This window comes from Lutjanus erythropterus, chromosome 7 (assembly GCF_056507025.1).
Source record: "Lutjanus erythropterus isolate fLutEry1 chromosome 7, fLutEry1.hap2, whole genome shotgun sequence".
Lineage (NCBI taxonomy): Eukaryota > Metazoa > Chordata > Actinopteri > Lutjaniformes > Lutjanidae > Lutjanus > Lutjanus erythropterus.
This window is the reverse complement of record NC_139323.1, coordinates 40189144-40207805: the sequence shown is the minus strand read 5'-3', so window position 1 is coordinate 40207805 and position 18662 is coordinate 40189144. Positions and strand designations below refer to the sequence as shown.

General features: G+C 40.8%; 1 protein-coding gene across 1 annotated transcript; it reads right to left on the bottom strand.

The window, feature by feature from the left end:
• Window positions 1-4591: 4591 nt before the first annotated feature.
• mknk2b (MAPK interacting serine/threonine kinase 2b) lies at window positions 4592-18109 on the bottom strand. Its single transcript, XM_084723761.1, has 14 exons — window positions 17978-18109; window positions 16352-16571; window positions 15752-15842; window positions 15451-15552; window positions 15233-15330; window positions 12701-12780; window positions 12435-12508; window positions 12126-12230; window positions 11525-11580; window positions 11218-11313; window positions 6654-6848; window positions 6369-6533; window positions 6240-6280; window positions 4592-5982 (listed from the first exon to the last, which is right to left on the bottom strand). The coding sequence occupies exons 2-14, from the start codon at window positions 16400-16402 to the stop codon at window positions 5709-5711; spliced, it is 1428 nt and encodes a 475-aa protein (XP_084579887.1). The 5' UTR covers window positions 16403-16571; window positions 17978-18109; the 3' UTR covers window positions 4592-5708.
• Between the last annotated feature and the right edge of the window lie 553 nt (window positions 18110-18662).

The following is an 18662-nucleotide window of genomic DNA, read 5'->3' as shown; positions in this document are numbered from 1 at the left end:
TATGTATATATTACATATTATTATATTATTATATATTTTTTAAATTGATATTACTGCTGCATTAATGTGTCAGTTGCATTTTACTGCTATAGAAGTTTATCTAGTTTTAACTGGTTTATAAACTGTTGCTTAGTTTAATGCATCATGTTCTATAAGATCATCAATATTTGTTGCGAGAACTACAAACCTCTACAAACTTTTCATGAGCAAAGAAAAACAGCCCTGTTTTCAGCTTTGCAACGGCGTATAATCCAGCTAATCCACGAGGGTTTTTATGATGTTTATTCACCTTAAGTAGTCAGGAGGATTTTCTTAACCCACGCATAAAGGCCTGCATCCATAATTCATAATCTAAAAAGTAAACAGCAAAGCTGTCGGATAAATGCAGAAGAGTAAAATGTACAATATTTACCTCTGAGATGTAGTGGAGGAGAGGTTCCATAAAATGGGAATACTCAAGTAAGTACCTCAGATTTGCACTTAAATATTCATACATTGGAACTGGAATGTGAATAACAATAATAAGAATAGATTAAATAAAACAACCAAAATAATATATAAAATGGACTCTTTGGATCTGTTAACAAAAATTGCACCTAAGTGTTAAACATTTGGCACAAAATGTTCTTACACAACTGAAATTATTAAGGTCAACAAAAATGATCAAGGTCATGTCTGTAATATTGAATGATGAGTCCAATAAAAACCAATTATTAAAGGTCCAGCTATTAGTTAATAAACCTGCTGTCAAGAGTTTGATCATGCGAGTGTGATTCTATGTGCATCTGTGAGAAGTTTCCACTAGAGGGAGACAAACACCTGTGAAATCTCCCATCTCTCTCGGACACACACACACACACACACACACACACACACACGTTCTCTGGAGATTGTACAGAATACACTCTGCTGTTGCATCATTTAATTTCCTCCTCCTGCCTTATGACGTCTGCAACTCTGAAATAGAAATTATGCAATCGCCAGTTTTTTTCCATCCGTTTTTTTTAGCTTTTGAATTTGTTCTTTATTTCTGTGTGAAGTGCAGCAAATTCATTTTTTTTTTTTTTTTTTTTTTTATAGTGTTTTATCATTATACATTGAAAACAAAGGGAGACAAAACAATAATATACAAGACTGTTGGACAACAACCAAGCAACAACAAAATCATCATGTCGTGGGGTAAAAAGTAAAATATTTCATGTAAAATGTGTTGGAATAGAAGTATGAAGTACCTCTAAGTAAAAATACTCAAGTGAAGTATGAGTACATCAAAACTGCACTTAAGCACAGTATTTGAGTAAATGTACTTAGTTACTTTCTCATATAGCTGTGATGTTATTTATATAATATGTCATATAGGGTATCTGATATATATGTGTATATATTATGCATTATATCTATTTATTGCATTATTATTACAACATTATATTGCTTTATATCATCATTATTATCATGATCACTTTACTCTTCGTACACTTGAAGTTTTGGACAGTATTGAGAGGTTTTATTAATCTTCAGTGCTTCTGTCCTCATCTGTTTCTTATTTAACTTTAAAGTTTTGGCCCACAAACTGTTTTTTTTTTTTTGTTGTTTGTTTGTTTGTTTGTTTTCTCCCTCATCATTATATGTTATTGCATTTTAATGTATCTGGCTGATAATGACAATTTAATTATTGCCCAGGGATAAATAAAATCATTTATTTATCTATCCTTCATTTTAATCTGAAAAGTAATTAGTAACTAAAGCTGGCAGAGAAGGAACAAGTACAATATTTCATGTGAAGTTCTTTGAAATTGAAGAGCTCAAGTAAAGTGTGTCTTCATGTACAGTACTCGAGTATCACTGTCAATAATAAAAACAGCAGACAGTTGCAGATCTAATTGACAGGTCATCAGACGGTTTTTACTGCTGACAGGAGTTTTTGTTTATTTTTATGCTTTTCATCTTTCACTCTATACATCTATATCTATACATATATGTACATGTGTCTATATATACTACTTATATAATCATAGTGATGTCATTTGACATATATATGTGTATATATATATATGTATATAATCATCATTATGTTATGTGTAACTATTATTAAGCCTGTCCTCATCTGCAACTTATTTAACTTTCTGGATGTCTATGTTTATCTACTTGAAGTAATACGTTTGTACTTCAGGCATTATTTTGTCTGCACAGCTGATTTTAACCACAGGACGACACATCCTGACTTACAGCAGTGTTGAAATGATGCACTGGTTGGTATTTAGCAAATTCAGCAGAAGTCATTTTGTATTTCCGGCGGTGGTGTGTGTGTGTGTGCGCACACACACAGAGAGAAGCTGCAGCTCTTGCAGCAGGTTGCATCAGTCTCGTCAGATCAGGCTTGTCTACAGCTGTGAAGAGCGCCCCCCCGCAGCAGCTCTCAGCTATGACTAATGTAAGGTGAAACCACTGTCACATTTCAGTGTGTGTGGAGACAAGTGAGCTCATATTTACCAACAGCCAAGGACACATGTGACATAGCCAGCTCAGGTATCAGGGAGTGTGACTGATAAAAGGGATTTACAGCACTGAATGAGATGAAACAGCCTCAACCTTGAGCCAAAAGATAAGACTAAGTTAATATGAAACTAGTGATACAGGAGGGTGCAGAAACCAGAGAAAGTACAGTTGTTTTCACTGTCGCCTTCAGGCTTTGAGCAAAAACAACAGGAACCAGATGGATCACAGTGTGTAGTTCAAAGCATTTTATTGCATTTTTTTTTTTAGAAAAACAATACAAAATTCTGTAGCAACTGTCATAAATGTTGCCTTGCGTGAACTGCAATCATTCACATGGTACAGTAAAGTGCTTATTTTAAATCAAAATATTTTTTTGTACTTAAAGGATGTATTTATTTCAAATTTCTTCCCATGAACACAACAGGCTTGGGGTGATTCAGACAGTGTTAAAATCAGTTTTCAGAAAAGGACTCTTATCAACAAAGACAGAATAACCCCACACACCATGTCCATGAAATGAACTACTTACAAAACATTTGATCAATGTTGCTGGATTGTAAATGCTTTTGCCTGTGTGGGCTACATTCAAATTGTGGGGAGGTTGATGATGAGACTGTCCATTTGAATGAATTTTAACACTTCCTTACTTCAAAATGACTTACAATATAAAAATTAGAGAGCTCAAGGGTGTCATTTTGCCCCCTTTGCCCCGATAAAAGGCAGTGGGAAAAAAAGCTACTGCCGTTTGACAAAAGTAGAAATGGTCATGACCAAAGAAACTCTTATTATACCGTTCAGGATATTAAAGAGTATGGCCAAAGTCTGTGCGTTTCTGAGTATCCAACCCTAACCAAAAGTAGGGACTAACTTGTTTGATGCTCAAAAGGGAGGAAAAAGGCAGAATACTGAACTGTATTTGTAATTTCAAAACCCCAAGATTGCCTTGATAATCATCAGCTTAATGCTTTGAGATTACTGATAGCAAAGTAGTTTCCCAAAATGGAGAAGAAAACAGCTGCATACACAAATTCAAGTAAGTCTTATTATAAGACATAAAACCCCATAACTATGCATCTGTAGAAAGGTATTTTAGAACTATTACAGTGTCCTATTATCAGCATTAATGGGTCCTTTAACACCAAGGGAGCCATTTCCAGAGTACCGTCGCTCACTGCAGTGCTGGCAACAGGACATGGACAATCAGAAGTCCCCATTTCTCTCACTGCTAGGTGATGGAGCACATGTTCAATGTATCATGACTTGAACCCTCTTTGGTGAAATGGCTACAGTGTTGTGAGACCTCATCACCAGTCCATTACCTGTCAGTTTCAGAATGAGCTTAATGAACTTAATCTGAACAAAAAAAGAAGAAGAAAAAAAAAAAAGATTATTGCCAACTCTTTACACATAAAAAAATAAAACTCGCCTTCACTGGGCAAGAACGCTCCAGATCAACTTAACTCTTTCCATCTCACCTCATACACCACATACTCTGAACTTTTAAAAACACAAAACATTAAAAAAAAAAAAAAAAAAAAAAAAAGGAAAAGATCCGGTGTTTCACCTGAACTGAACAGCACCTGCATGAAAATCACCATATAGAAAATAAAAGCTTATTAACAAGCCATAAAAAAGGAAAAAAAAAATCAGTGTGGCACATTGACATGGAGTTTTCAAACATGAAAAATAAAGTAAACTTAATACAGCTACACGTCCGTGGAAGACTCTTTTTTTTTTTGTTGTTTTTCTTTTTGTGGAATGTTTTTCCTTTTTTTAATGTTTCTTTTTTTTTCTTTTTTTTCAATTCTTACTTGCCTCTTATTTTGAAAGGGACGTCTCACCAAAAACAAGACAATGGTGAACCCTTGAGAAAAAAAAATGGTCCAAATGAATGTATTCAAATCATTAAATGACACCTGGGTCACATTGGCCAAATATGTGCTTTTCAAACCCCTGATAGGAGTTTTAACCTTTACTGCCAAAATAGTCATCTGAAATCTAATGAATTCATTGATTTATAAAGGGGGGAACGATTTCAGGATGTGGCAAGGGGACACATCATGAATTCTTTACAATAAAAGTAACACTGACCCAGTTTCACTTGCCTAGTAGCCATTTAACAAAAATTAGCGTGTACCAACATATCAGATATACTTCAGAGCTCGCTCCGAAGGCTTATTTTGGGGTGACCCTGCATCATAACCCAAGTGCAATAGTTTAATTCGACACTATTAGACTTGCCTGATGGTCACATACAAAACACTGAAATGTGTGGCCACTGATAATTTGGCATACATGTTCATATATTAAACTGTATGAATCGGTGCAACAGTTAAGTCGTGGCTGGCTGGGTACAGACAGAACATTCTACGCTCTATGAGCAGTAAGTGCATGGCCACCAAGCTAGATGAGTGCGTGTTTTTATCTCAGACATTTACAGAAGAGGCTCAGTGTTGAGGAATTTCATAAATGGAGACCAAAAAAAAAAAAAAAGAGGAAAAAAAAAAACAAAGAAAAAAAAAACGTTGAAGTCCCCAGCCACATTAATGGACCGCACCAGGCACGGACAGCATTGGCTTACAGCCCTTCCAACCCCTTCTACTGAATCCCTTCGAGACAGGAACAGCCTTCATCTTGGCGTATTGCATAAGCTTGTACGTATCTGCAGATGGGCCCATTCATGCATATACATACAGGCAAAAAGAGAACATTCCAGATAACTTAATTCACAGTGGATCCAGTTGTAACGTGGGAGCAGCACAACAGGTTGTCCTTTGGTGTCTGAGCTTAGTTTTCAAAGATAAGTGTTCGGATTTCTTCTGAACTGAGTTTTATGAAAAAACAAAGAACAAAACATAACTTAGAAAATACTTCTCCCTCTCTCTCTCTCTCTCGCTCTCTCTCTCTCCCAATCATTACCTGGCCCTCCTCCCAAACCCTGACATGCACATACTGTATGTGTGTGTTTGCTATATGCAGGCCCTGGGCTGATGTGCTTCAGAAGTGCTGCAGAAGGGCAGAAGGCATTTAGAGAAAAGGGCTGCGAGCTGCATCTCCCTTTACAGCGAGGCAAGAAAAGCCTGAATGGCAGAGGAACCAAGGCCAGCGAGAGTCGAGGAGTGGGGCCAGAGGAGGAGAGGGAGAGTCTCAGGGTAGTCTTAGATCTGGACTTGAATCTTTAACGGAAGGTCAGAGGTCAGGGTTGACAGAGTTCAGGCACAGTCTCCCACAATAACAAGAGGGGCCAAGAGCTGACGGAGCTCTGCAGCAGAGACGGGCCCTCCTTTGGGCTGGCTGCTTCGCTGCCTGCGCCGAGCCAGCTTGGAGTTGGAAGGAGGAGAGAGGCGCATCGAAGAGCCAGAAGCGGTGACAACAAATGGGACCTCCTGCTGCTGCTGGTCTTCCATGCCATCCTGTTCAGCCAGCTGCCGGTTGACGGCCATGGCCTTGTCAGCAAAGAATGTCAGATCCCTGGCATTGCTGGTTCTAACAGATGAGATCAGAGACAAAAATAGACATTTAAAAAAATGAGAACATCCAATCTCTTAACCACTACTCCACACTATGGCACCAAAATGGCTAAATCAGGCGCATATACATGATGGACTAAAGTGCTCTTGTTAATTAAATTGCATTGTCCTTTCTTAAATAAAACAAAATAAATTCAATTCAAGTTGCAAGTATTTTAGACTAAAATGTACAAAGGAATACAATCTGTAGCCATGACTGTAGCGTTCTCTCACCTTTGATGTATGATGGATGTCGGCAAAGTATCGGATGCCCCCTGAATTAAAAAAACAAAAAAACATTAATTAGACATAAATAATGCCTGTCAAAGTCTTGCAGAAGGAGCTAAATGATTTAACACTTACCCCCTGCACCCAAGGGTGCTGCAGCACCTGGCTGGCACTCAGGCGGTTTTTGGCGTCCCGAACAAGAAGTTTGGATATTAGGTCTTTGGCACTTGAGGAGATGTGAGCCCAGTCTTTCTCTGGAAACTCATATTTTCCTTCCTGGATACTCTCAAACAAAGTGTTCTAGAAAGAGGCATAAAAACATGCACCATCAGTTACCTCGACCTGGATGGAGAAGACGCATTAAGTTTGACTTTGAGTTTCTTTTTAAAAAAAAAAGCTTTTTACAGGTCAGATTCTTACCTGGCAGGTGTGGCAGGGCTCCCCTAATTCCCAACCACAGCCTCCACCACAGCGACCAACGAATGGTGGGTAGCCGCTCAGCATGATATAGAGGATGACTCCAAGGCTCCACAGGTCACAGCGCTTGTCATAAATTGTGGCCTCCTCGCTGAAGGCCTCAACCACCTCAGGTGCCATGTACTCTGCAGAGCCACACTGTGAGACAAAGAGGAAACAAAAACAACATGTTTGTTAGCCCAGGGATGACAAAAAGCAGCCCAGTAATAGAGTAAAGACACAGAAACACAAGCCTCTCTTGGGTGAAGCCTACATTCCTTCACTCAGCTGATACCTCGTGGTTGCTAGTGTTCAAGCCTGGGGCCCACTCTCGGGCTGTGCAGCGTGGTGGGCAGCCTATGTGACAGTCACATGCTTATCTGCAGAGATGGGTTCATTTAAACTACACCATAGAGCTTTTCTAAATGTGTTGAGGACACCTAAGTAGGAACATCATGTACAATTACACGTCAAGGGTGGAGGAAGGGAGGGCTGCGCTATAATGAAGCAGGTTAGTGTGGGTAGACGCAGGCAGCAGTGAGTCACTGCTTTGACCATCCCGCTGTACACAAGCCAGCCAGAATGGGCAGGCTCAGGCTCTGACGGTGCCTTGTTATGTAGCTAAGAATGAAATTAGGCCAAACACTGAGCACGGAAAAGAGGATTGGTTGTCCTGCCGTGCCAGAGTCTGGGCTGTGCCCTCGGTGGTTACATAAGTTGGAAACACAAACACCAAATGTCGTTTTAATACTTTAGGAACAGAAAAGAGGAGCAGGTCGCTAGTTCAGCGGGACACTTAGATCACCATCATTCACTTATTCTATCAACATAAACAAGAGCTTTTATAGTCAAAGGAATTAACGTTTCTTTCTTCGAGATTTCTAGACATAAATATTGTCAATATCTAGCAAAAAATTAAATCAGTAAAGTTATCAGGAGTATGGATATTGATATTTTTCAATACTACATGTTAAAACAAAATAATTTGTTAATTATAGAGCTGAAAGCACTTAAGCTATTAAAAAGTTATCAAAGTGCTACTTTAAGACCTCTGTTCAACTCAGTTTTTACTGTACTGAATTTGGCCTGCAGCAGCAAAACCAGACAGTGTTCAGACAGTCTTTTTCAGCACCAGTTGTTCATTAAAAAGAAAAGAAATGATAATTTTTGTGTGTCGGACCTTTTCTTTTGCCATCATATCGAAAGAGGTAGGGTATCTTTCTGTTTAAAATCTAAATCTGTCCTTTGCCCTATCATTTTATTTCACAACACAGCCAAACACGTTATCATTTGTTCAAGTTATTTGTCCTCACTGAGGCCTGCATCCTGGCAAACCCCTCTGGCCTATATATCCTTCCTTCCATTAGCAAACCAGCATGTTTACATTCAGCAGGCATCTATTGTGTCCCAGTACCATATCCCAGCTGTCTCTTGACTCCTCCTCCACCCTGCTGCACCCCTTATGTAATGAAATTTGCTGCACAGGAATCTCGTCTCAGACAAAGCTGCTTCTGTCGGAGAGAAAACCCCAGCCCCCACGTTTCCACCAACAACATGTCTGGGGCGACTGCCTCCACAGACAAGCCCCCAGGATTCAGGCCAAATGCAGCTGCCACGGAAATAAAACACACAAAAGGATATTTTTACCCACCAAGGTGCCCTAACAGTGAAAGGTGATGTGATAGCTGTGCTATCAAAAAACAGCTACTGAGGCTAATCTTTTTCAAAGCCACTGCCAATCAAAGACAAACCAGGATAAAAGATAGCCAGTTCAGGACTGCCAGCTCTGTGATAAAGGCTGAATTGGGGGGGGGGGGGGGGGGGGGGCTCTTTGGTACACATTTGCTCCTCTTGTGCTGATGTTGCAAACACCTCATGAACTTGCATCAGTCACATCCTCCAATAACTAAAGATATTTTCTAATCAGCTGCTGTGACCACAGGCTTTGTTGGTATTTCAACCTGGGGCTTTCCTGAGATCATGTGACTAGTCAGACCATATTGACACCACTGATGACACACACCTCTGCTGTTTGTAAACTACCAGATTATCTGAAGAGGATTATGATAAGCAGACCTGTTCTGTCATCATGCACCAGCACCTGCAACAAAAGCTAATAACAGAGGCAGTTCCTTCTTTTTTTTTTTTTTTTTTTTTAACTGTCTCTTTAAGCTGCTCGTGTCTTGCTCGCCATGTTGCATGTTCCAAATCCCAACTGCAACACATGGGCGGTGACATTTGAACAGACATTTACTTCTTGCCAGGCAGGCGAGCAACCACATGTGCAGATTTCTTAGTAAACTAAAATTAGCCTTTTCCTAGAAGGGTCCCTTCTCCTCTTCCCTGTGTTCCTGTGGTTCTAGTTTGTACTCGAGAGCACATAAACATATTCACAGTAAACTTAGACATTCTCAAAACAACCCTTAGATTAAGTTAAGCTGATTCAGGAACATAAGCAATACATGCTAAACCACGTTATATTGTGCAACAGTAACTGCAGGAATGTGGTAAAGTGGAGGCAGGAAGAGTGTGCCAATAGTGAGATGAAAATCAGATAACATTGTTCCTGTGATCAAGGCAAAAGAAAACAAGCCTGAGCGCATGAGCAGACTGGCTGTTTGTCCCTCCCAGTTACCCTCCCCCTCCCACCAGTCTAGCCAATCACATCTCAGTTGCTAGGTATATGGGCAAAGAGTAAAATTTCTAGAACAAGCCTTATGCACAGCCTTTGTATAAAGAACATAAAGAAAAGCGCAGACCAGCACAAGCCTGGTTGGGGCCACTGGGTGGAGCCTGAGTAGAAACAGAGGGGTGGATGTTTTTCTCTCATACCACAGAGAGAAAAGGGAAATGAGACAGAGTTGGTGTGTTTTGGTTTCATTGCAACTTCTTCATAACTTCACACATGGTCTTGTAAAAGCCACAATGTGTTCCCTGCAGACTTATAACACTGCAAGGTTATCACTCTGTGTCCTCTGGCAACAACTTTTCTTCCACTGAAAGCTCTGCATTAGATTTGTGGTTATATACAAAAATCCCCAGCAAGACAAAACAGACAAAACACCAGACAGGGTGTCTACATGCATCAGCAAGTTAAATGTAAGACTTGTAAATGCAATTTAATAACATTTAAGGGCAATTTTGCAATAAAATTAAGTATGACAAAATAACAACAACAACAACAACAACAACAACAACTGGTTGACTTAAGTAACATTTGTCCAAAATGGCAAAAACCTTTAAGACTATAACAGGATGACAAAGGCCCTGGATGGTTACCGTCTTGGCATTTGGGATGAATTTCAGATCACCATTAGCAGTCAATAAATAAATATTTAAGACCTTACCAAACTGAATTTAAGACCATATTATAGAGCTGCAACAATTGGTTGATTTATTGATTAGTTAATCACCCACAATTTTGGTGATCAATTCATTGTTTTAGGGGAAAAAAAGTTAAAATTCTCTTACTTGCTGCTTCTTTCCTTGTATTAGTAAATGTGAATTTAAGATATTTTAACACCCTTTAAAAAAAAGACCTGTAGCCACCCTGTCAGACAAACAACAGGTTCACCCCACTGCACCAAACACACACAGGCCCAACATAAAAGTCCATGTAGACTAAACACGAGGCGCCTTGTGGCCCCACAACTATCTCCCCTTCAAATAGGCCAGGGATGGACTCTTTCCATTGGTTCTGCTGGAGGAAGATGAAGTTACCAGTGCAGAAAACCCCCCACCCACTCCTACATTCCTGTGGGCTGAACTGCTATCCTTCACCTGCTCTGGTCCGTCTATCTAAACCCCCCCCCCCCCAGACAACCAGCAAAGCAGACTGAGTATGTGTTGACACAAGTACAAACCATGCCAGTTCAACTTCACCATTCCTCTTTGAGGTTGCAAGCATCCTACTTTTCTGGGCAGTCAGGGCACTGGGCAATTCAGGGATTTGTGTTGTGACGACAGCAGGGGGTGGGGTGGTGGTGGGGAGGGGTGTTAAACAATCATAGCCCCCAAAGTCATGGGGTTTCAATATTTGCAACTGATAAGGGACAGGGCATTCAACTGAGGATATCTATCTAAATGCTGCTGATACTTTATCGTGATATGGGAAGGCAAAAAGTTGCCCGCTAGGGAAGAATTCAGGAGGCAATTCACGTCATTTCAGAGAAACTGCCCAACACTGAACTGCCTTAACCTCAAAACCCAACATTTTCTCTCAACCAATCAGTGAGCTGTCCTGCAGCTGACACCACTGAGAATTGCCCAATAGGCAACCAGCCAGTTGGACTTGATAAAGACATTGTTTTACAGCCTGAAAACACCCTGTTCAACAAGGACACAAACCACTGTACAGGGAAATGTGACCAAGGCCAAATGACAGATTGATCTCTTCCTTGCTCTCAATAGCTGCACCCAAATATCGCCAACATGTATTTCCCTTCACCCTTCCCCTGGCAGTGTCCTATTCAAATTTATAAAAAGTGGACATGCAAACAAAATAAGTGCAATATGCAGGTGGACTTACAGGAGTGAGGAGCTCAGGGGTGGAAATGGGTGAGCTGTCACTGTTCAGCTTGATCCCACTGCCCAGGTCAAAGTCACAGATCTTGACTGGAGAAATCTGACAGAGAGATACAAATTCAAAATCACTCAAATTCATCTACATTTTTAATTAATCTGAATCATTTGTGTGGAATATTGACTTGTGGGACCAGAGAATTCCACTGTTATTTATTATTGTCAAGGTTCAATCACATAACTTATCACATTTTATAACCACATAAGCTGCCCTTTGAACTAACTGGGCTCAAACATGTTTGCAGCAAACTCACCTTGTCTGCACTCTCACAGAGAATGTTTTCGGGTTTCAGGTCTCTATGTGCCATTCCTAAAGCAAAAAGTATGAAAACAATCAGTCACCATTTTGTTAATAAGATGCGGTCATTGCCCTGAGATCAAAAGGCATTTTTACATAACAATTTTAAAATACGCTATTTTGTTTCTGTTCCATCAAATGTGAAAAGAGTCCTGTGTTCTTTAAAATTAAGGCTGAAGACTGTTTGCCTCCATCTTTCATTAAACCAAATCTGAGGCTTTTTATTAATATCTTACACTACACATTCTAACTCATCTTATTTTTATTTTCTTGTTAATTCTTTTATATTTAAATGTCTTTTATACACCTTATGTTCCTTTTACATTTTGGCTTACCTTTTATGTTATATGTGAAGCACTTTCAATTGTCTTGCTGTGGGTTAGGGTTGTGTTGAAAAGCGAAATAATGGTGCAAATGTGGTCAATTTTAGCTACTGTAAAGTATGGTGTCAATTCCTAACTACTGCTCTGAAACCCATTTTAAGGAACACATATACCCTTGGGGCTGTGCTGCCTTTTTGGTGATCATGAGGAGTAATAAAATTCGAGTGGTCTTACCCTTGTTATGCAGGAAATCCAGAGCGCTGGCGATGTCCTGCACGACAACGCTTGCTTCCTGCTCACTGAAGTGGCGTCTCTTGTGAATTTGTGCCAAGATTGACCCTGTTTGGGGGAAAAATGAGAGTATATCAGCTTCATTTACAAGCACATATCATAGAACGACTGTCTTAGTCCCCACACACAGACAAACAACTGGCTACACTGTTGGCACTGGCTAGTGACTGTGCACATGCATTACAGCTATGTTTAAAAATAAACAAAAGGGGATCTGATGCAGGCATCCTGCAGCAGCTATAATTCACCAACCTCCTCTAAGCTTTTCAAACACCAGGTAGAATTTGTCTTCCTCTTCAAAGAACTCCACCAGCTCCAGGATGTTACTTTAAAAAAGAGACAAAAGCACCATGAGCCAGTGGTAACAGAATCATCCATTGAAAATTCGATGTGATTTCTGCATTATGGAGTAAGGGACTTCACAAGGGAACACAAACTGGATCAGTCACTTCGCAGTACTGTCTCCATACATTCATCAGGTGGCATTACTTTAGTTAGTCATGACAGAAGGACATTACCTGTGGCCCTGGCACTGATAGAGCATCTCAACCTCACGGAAGACACGGCTGCGGCTATGACCTGGTCTTTTCTCGATGATCTGGAACGGGACATTACGGATCAGACATATTATCTAAAAATAGCCTACTAAACAAATGACTCTGACTTTGAATTTTCCACTGCAGTAGAATAGAGGACAACTCTGAAAAACTGAGCCTATGTGCAAGATGTAATATCTGGGTGAAGCCTGTGCCCTCACACTGCACCACAAAACCCCACCCAAAGGACAGAAAACCCTGTAAGTGGTTTCCTTCCCTGCTTCCCTACCTATATCCCACCCTGTGACACAGTTGCAAAGATAGTTTAACCTACTTACAGTGCAGCATGCCAAATCAGAGGCAGAACAGAGACAACACAGCAGCTCTGCATTTAGCCTTCATGTGTGACCCATATTTAAATCTTAAGTGTTCTCAAGGAGCCACACGCATTCCTTTGAAACATCCCATGAGCTAATCCCAAACTGTTTACGATAACAACAGAAAAATGCTCTCTAAATATAACTTTGCGCTGCCTGGAACTAAACCACCGAGGGGCCACCACCAGCTGCACGGTGCCCTGCCAAGAGAGACAGAAAGACAGACTGCTGACACCAAAGCAAAAGGCCTGAATTTTCCAGCCCTGGATGGTTATTGTCTGCTTGGGAGGCTGTGCATGTTTCCCTTCCTGGTAGCTGGATTACAGCTGCTATTGAAGCCCAGTGGGGCCAGAGTTGCAGTGTGTGTCTAGGATTAATGGACAGACAAGAGGCCTGTGAGCAGTCCAAAGCCTCTTCACTGTTCCAGTCTGAGTCAGCAGCACAAACAGGCCCCAATCAGCTCACTTTCTCCTGATCGCAACAGAAAACTCCCACCACGACAATAACAGATAAAAAAAAGAGCAAGACATAGTCGAATAATGTATTATCAACACGATAAGTAGGGATAAGAGGTACGAGATTTATGGTCGTTTATCCAAATGACAGATCAGAATCACAACAGCCTGCTGAAAAACAAGGCCCCACTGCAGGTTCAAACATCAACCCAGGGTTGTGAAATAATAAACCTCTAAGGAGAGGGATTTGCTAGAGAAGCAGAGCTTGAGATAGGCATGTACTGCACAGTCCTCTGCTCGTCCTTGCTGCTCTGAGGCTTTTGTTGCATTTGCAACACAAGGAGCCCACACAACTCACCCCCAGTCTGGAGGGGGAGGGGAGAGACTCAACTGGACATCTGGCAGGAGCAGTCTGAGCCCCCTCCGACTCCTAAATGACCTCCAATAACTGCCGACCCTTGTGCCTCCTCCCCCAGAAGTCCCAAGGGATCTACCAAACCATCCCGGGTGTAAACAATACTAGCAGGTCATGGTCGCAATACAGAAATCTGTGCTCCTCTTCCTCTGAAATATTAATGGTATGATATGGACACTTGCTCTATGGGGAACCAGCTTTAAACTCACACAGTTTCAAACTTTAATTGAATTAAACCCCAAACAGGATTTAATTAGATGTTAAAAAATAGCTGAGCGTTTACGTCCACTGTCCCAATGGGATTAGAAGGTTAAAGGCCAAGAATTTAGAAAAACAACCCCAAGTTCTACTTTTCTACACTTCAGCAAAGAAAAGATTTCACAATGTTTTGTTCCTAAAAATGAGGATATGAGCATTATGAATAAAAAGCCAAAAGGGAAGTTCCAAAGAGTCAAGACATGTATTAACAAGTCCACACCCCATTTGGAGAGGAAAAGGAGGAAAAAAAAAAGTACAACTGTACTGAGCGAGAAGGAGAACAAAGCAATGTAAACACCCTGGGTCATAACTCTCACCCAGCACCCCTCCTTCCTCTCTACGTGGGTTTTTTGTTTTGGCACAGTAACCAGTACACAATGTTCTCACTACGAGCGTCCTCTGTAGGCAATAGGAGTAAAGAAAAGGGGTGGGTTCATCCCTCCTAGCTCTCTGATAGGCTGGCAAAGTATAAAAACAGTGAGGGGCAGGGCCTGTTAACAACAGCTAGTGTTGCAGACTCAGAAAAAAAAAAAAAAAAAAAAAGAGCACAGCAGTAGCATAACACAGATGAGAGCCTGCAGACATCTGCTACAGAGAGCTGAACTAAGGGGGGAAAAAAAGAGGAAATATCCTGCCCCAGGATCAGAACGTTCCTCAACAACATTTCTAAAGAATGACCAATGAAAAGAAGGGAACATGGACACAATGACACACATCCCATAGCCTAGTTTTCCTCCATTTAGCTCGTCAACTGTATGTAATAGCAAAGAGCGCTTATATATAAGCATTACTAAAGCCATCTGTTGAAGTTTTAGCTGAGTAACCAATTATATTCCAAGGAATCTATATATTGATCACTAGCCCACACAGACTGCAGACAAGTGTTATCTGGCAACAATGACATTCACAGACATGTGAGCAGCAATGACTCACAGGAATCAAGGCATTATAGTATGAATTCAAATATGTTAGTCATCAATCAAGTGTGAGAATGTGTCTGCTAGCTTACCTTGACAGCATATTCCTTGTTGGTAATGAGGTTGATACATGTTTGCACCCTAGCATAAGCGCCCTCTCCTAGTAGCTCTTCCTGTAGTCTGTAGACATCTGTAGCACAGAGTTCAGCAGGTTAGCAAGACACTAAACCTTATTTTGGAGCAGAATATCACTAGTTGCAACAGACTATGTTTTATGAAACACAATGACACAAGAAATAAAAGCTTTTACCCTCGAATCGTCCAGAGAAACTGTCAGTTGCCCGGCAACGCTTTTTCTTCTTGTTTCTCTTCTTGGCATCGGGGATGTCAATAGGCTGGCTGGAAGGCATGTCTGTCAAAACAGGTAGAATAATGTACTCAATATTATTGTGTGCTAGTGAGGAAATAAGCCAAATAAACTCAAACAAAGCATTTAAAAGGGCAAATAATTTTCAAGGGCAATAAACATATTTTGGTTTTGACTAAACCACTGCATTGACAGAATCAACAGACAAGAAAGTTACATTTTCAAAAGACTTGGAAGTACTCACCATGTCTTGGGGAGGAATCAAAATTAAATGAAGAATCAATAAGATGGGATCCATTTTTAGTGAAGTCCTCAGACTCAAAGGGATTTTGGCCCTATGAGAGTAATAAAAAAAGTGCTTGTTAAGGCATCTTATCAATGAACTATGTAGCTGAGAGCATCAGTTGTCACTCATAAATTACACAAGCCTTTGTTATCTCTTGTTATCAGTTAGATTCCTTCCTGCAATTTTAAATGGACAGTAGCCTCAAAACAGTGAAATGGGTTAAGCACAGAAACTTCTAAAGCAACCACAGAGAGGTCGACCCCAACACAATGAAAACAAACATTGGTAAATTAGAGCAGATTTTTTTTCTGCAACCATTCTTCATATCTCAGCTGTGACCTACTGCAACCATACTTTCATTGGCAAAACATACAAGTAAAATCAGGCCACACAGCATATATGTCAGCCATAAGATGTGGAAGAGCAACAGATGTGTTTATATATAGCAAGGTGAGGTCCTCTCATACATGCTGACAAATGTGCTCTCATTATAGGGACTTCCCAAAAGACATGACAGCAGCTCTGCATTTCCCTCAACAAATACAATCTCAAACTCACCTTGAAAGAGCGGTGGAATCCAGTGACTTCTGTGATCTTATTCTGAACCATTTTGCTTTGTTTTGGGGAAATTTTTTGGTGGATTTGTGGCGGCGGCTGCAGTGGTTTTTTTGGGATATCAATTTGCACTTCTCCGAAACAGAAAGTTGTTTCAGAGAGAGTTGCAAGTGATCACACTGCGCTGGCTGGTGAGCTTGCTGCGGCGCTTTAAACGGGAGCCCTGTGAACAATACAAAACATACCACAGCCTTAAATACAACTCACATTACCAGAACAAATCACTGACATATCAGCATGCTATCACCAGAGTTTCACCAGGTCTAAAAAGGACAGTTCATCAAATATCAAAAAGGACAAAAAAATAAATTAAAACACAGATTTTTCTTCTTACCAGTGGTACCATTTAACTATGTAGACTGTTTGGTGTGAGTGGCAGAGATTGAGAAATATAGATGTCTCCCTTCTCACAAATATGACACTAGATGGCACTCAGCTTATGGTGCTCAAAGTGCCAAAAACACATTTTAAAGAGCAATGCATTTACTCAACTAGCTTCGTTCTAGGTTTGCAAAATTAATCGCACTAAAATCGTAATATAGCCAAGTGCAATAGCCAAATCTGATTTTTTTTTTAAACAGGAAAAATGCATGAGAAAACGGTCTTATAATGAGGTACTAAGTGCTGCATATATGACCTGATCTTGTCCTCTAAGTGAAAGAAAACGTGTTTGTTTGGCACAGACCTCAAACATCACATAGAAACAAAGCAGTTCTAACATGAAAGTGCTCACAATAAGGTGTGTGGATTACCGGGTCAGCATTTGTAAAAAAGAGAGACATTGCTTGTGGATTTTACATTTGTATTAAGCTATATTCTATTTTATTTAATAATTTTTCAACGCTTTAGCACCACAAGGTGAGTACCATCCAGGTCTGTTACAGCAGAAAGAAGGCAGACATCTCTATGGCCGACATCTTCAAAACTCGGCAACTCCCACAAAAACAATCCAGACGGATAAATTACAGTAGAAACCAGAGGAAAAGTGTGTTTTTTTTATTTTGTCCTGAACGATCCCTTTAACGAAAACTGGGCCATATAGACCAGACTATGGCAGATTATCGTTAACTAGCATGCGTCACATGTCAATGGTGCAATAAAAACAATCAGCGTGCAACAGCAGCGGCTAACTACAACGCCACCCACGCTGAGCTCAACTGTTAGGTTAGCTTCAGTCATTCAAATAGGGCAAGATACGAGGACACAACATGGCTAAACTCGATATGTTACTACAGTTTGGGTAAGATAAGCAAATATGTCGGAAGGCCACGCTGTTTTCAGCAGTTAGCGGCCGCTGCAACAGCCGCAGGGAGGCTAACGTCCGTTTAGCTAACATTAACACGCTCCTGAGTCAAAACGGTCAAGTCGCGAGCCCTAGTTTCGGTAACCATTCTGACAGATTTAAAATTATACGCCAGAGAAGAGCCGTTAGTGACCGTTAAAAACTGGTAGTGAGCGTTACGGTACGTTAGCGTTGCGACACCAAAGGGAAACTTAACACTACTTTCGAAATCAGCAGTTAAAGACAGTGCAAGTTAACCGCCATCAAAATCTATTTCTCGTACTCACCCCGTTGTTAATGTTAAAGCTCCAGTGTTAGCGTCGTTGTTTGACCCACTGCTTCGAAAGCCGCAGAGGACGGTCAAGGGGGGGATTCGCCTGATAGGAAGTGCGTGGAAGGTGGCTGAAAAGCAACAGCGTAGGTGGTTTTATAACCTCCCCGCTGACTCCTCCTTGTCTCCTCCCTCCTCGGGGCTGCATCAACAGACAAGATGGATCATGTGTTTTCTAGAAATGGGTATGGCGGCAAGGTTCCATTTCGTCTCACTACAATAACTTTACACCTTCTCGAGGTAGGAATAATTAAATATCAGCTTGACGTGGTGCACAGGACATAAAATAAGAGATATATTCACGAGGCGCGCCGTTTAAGTAGTTTAGTGTGGTCTTTGGTGCAATTCTGTACACATTTCAGGAAAATGTCTCGGAGAACAAAAGTGGTATTGCGGCGAAATGGTATGCGGTCGGTGAGCTGTGTTTTGTTTCAGAGGCCACACGGTGGGATGTATGGAGGAGCGAAACGGCGAGTACGTGCACATCGGCACAATCAGCACATGCGGCTGTTTGGATGAAAGCGATGTGACGGTTTCAATGGAGGTGCAGAGGGACGGAGCATGTAGACAGACCAGATCCACCAGTTTACACCATGACGGAGTTAAAACCATAATAACTGTTTCTGCTGCTGTCACTGGAC

Coding starts and splice junctions, on each gene's coding strand:
- mknk2b (XM_084723761.1), bottom strand. CDS start 16,402: ATGGTTCAGAATAAGATCACAGAAGTCACTGGATTCCACCGCTCTTTC. Junction 15,553..15,751: donor TGATTCCTCCCCAAGACATG/GTGAGTACTTCC, acceptor CTGTTTTGACAG/ACATGCCTTCCAGCCAGCCT. Junction 11,314..11,524: donor TCTGTGAGAGTGCAGACAAG/GTGAGTTTGCTG, acceptor TCTCTCTGTCAG/ATTTCTCCAGTCAAGATCTG.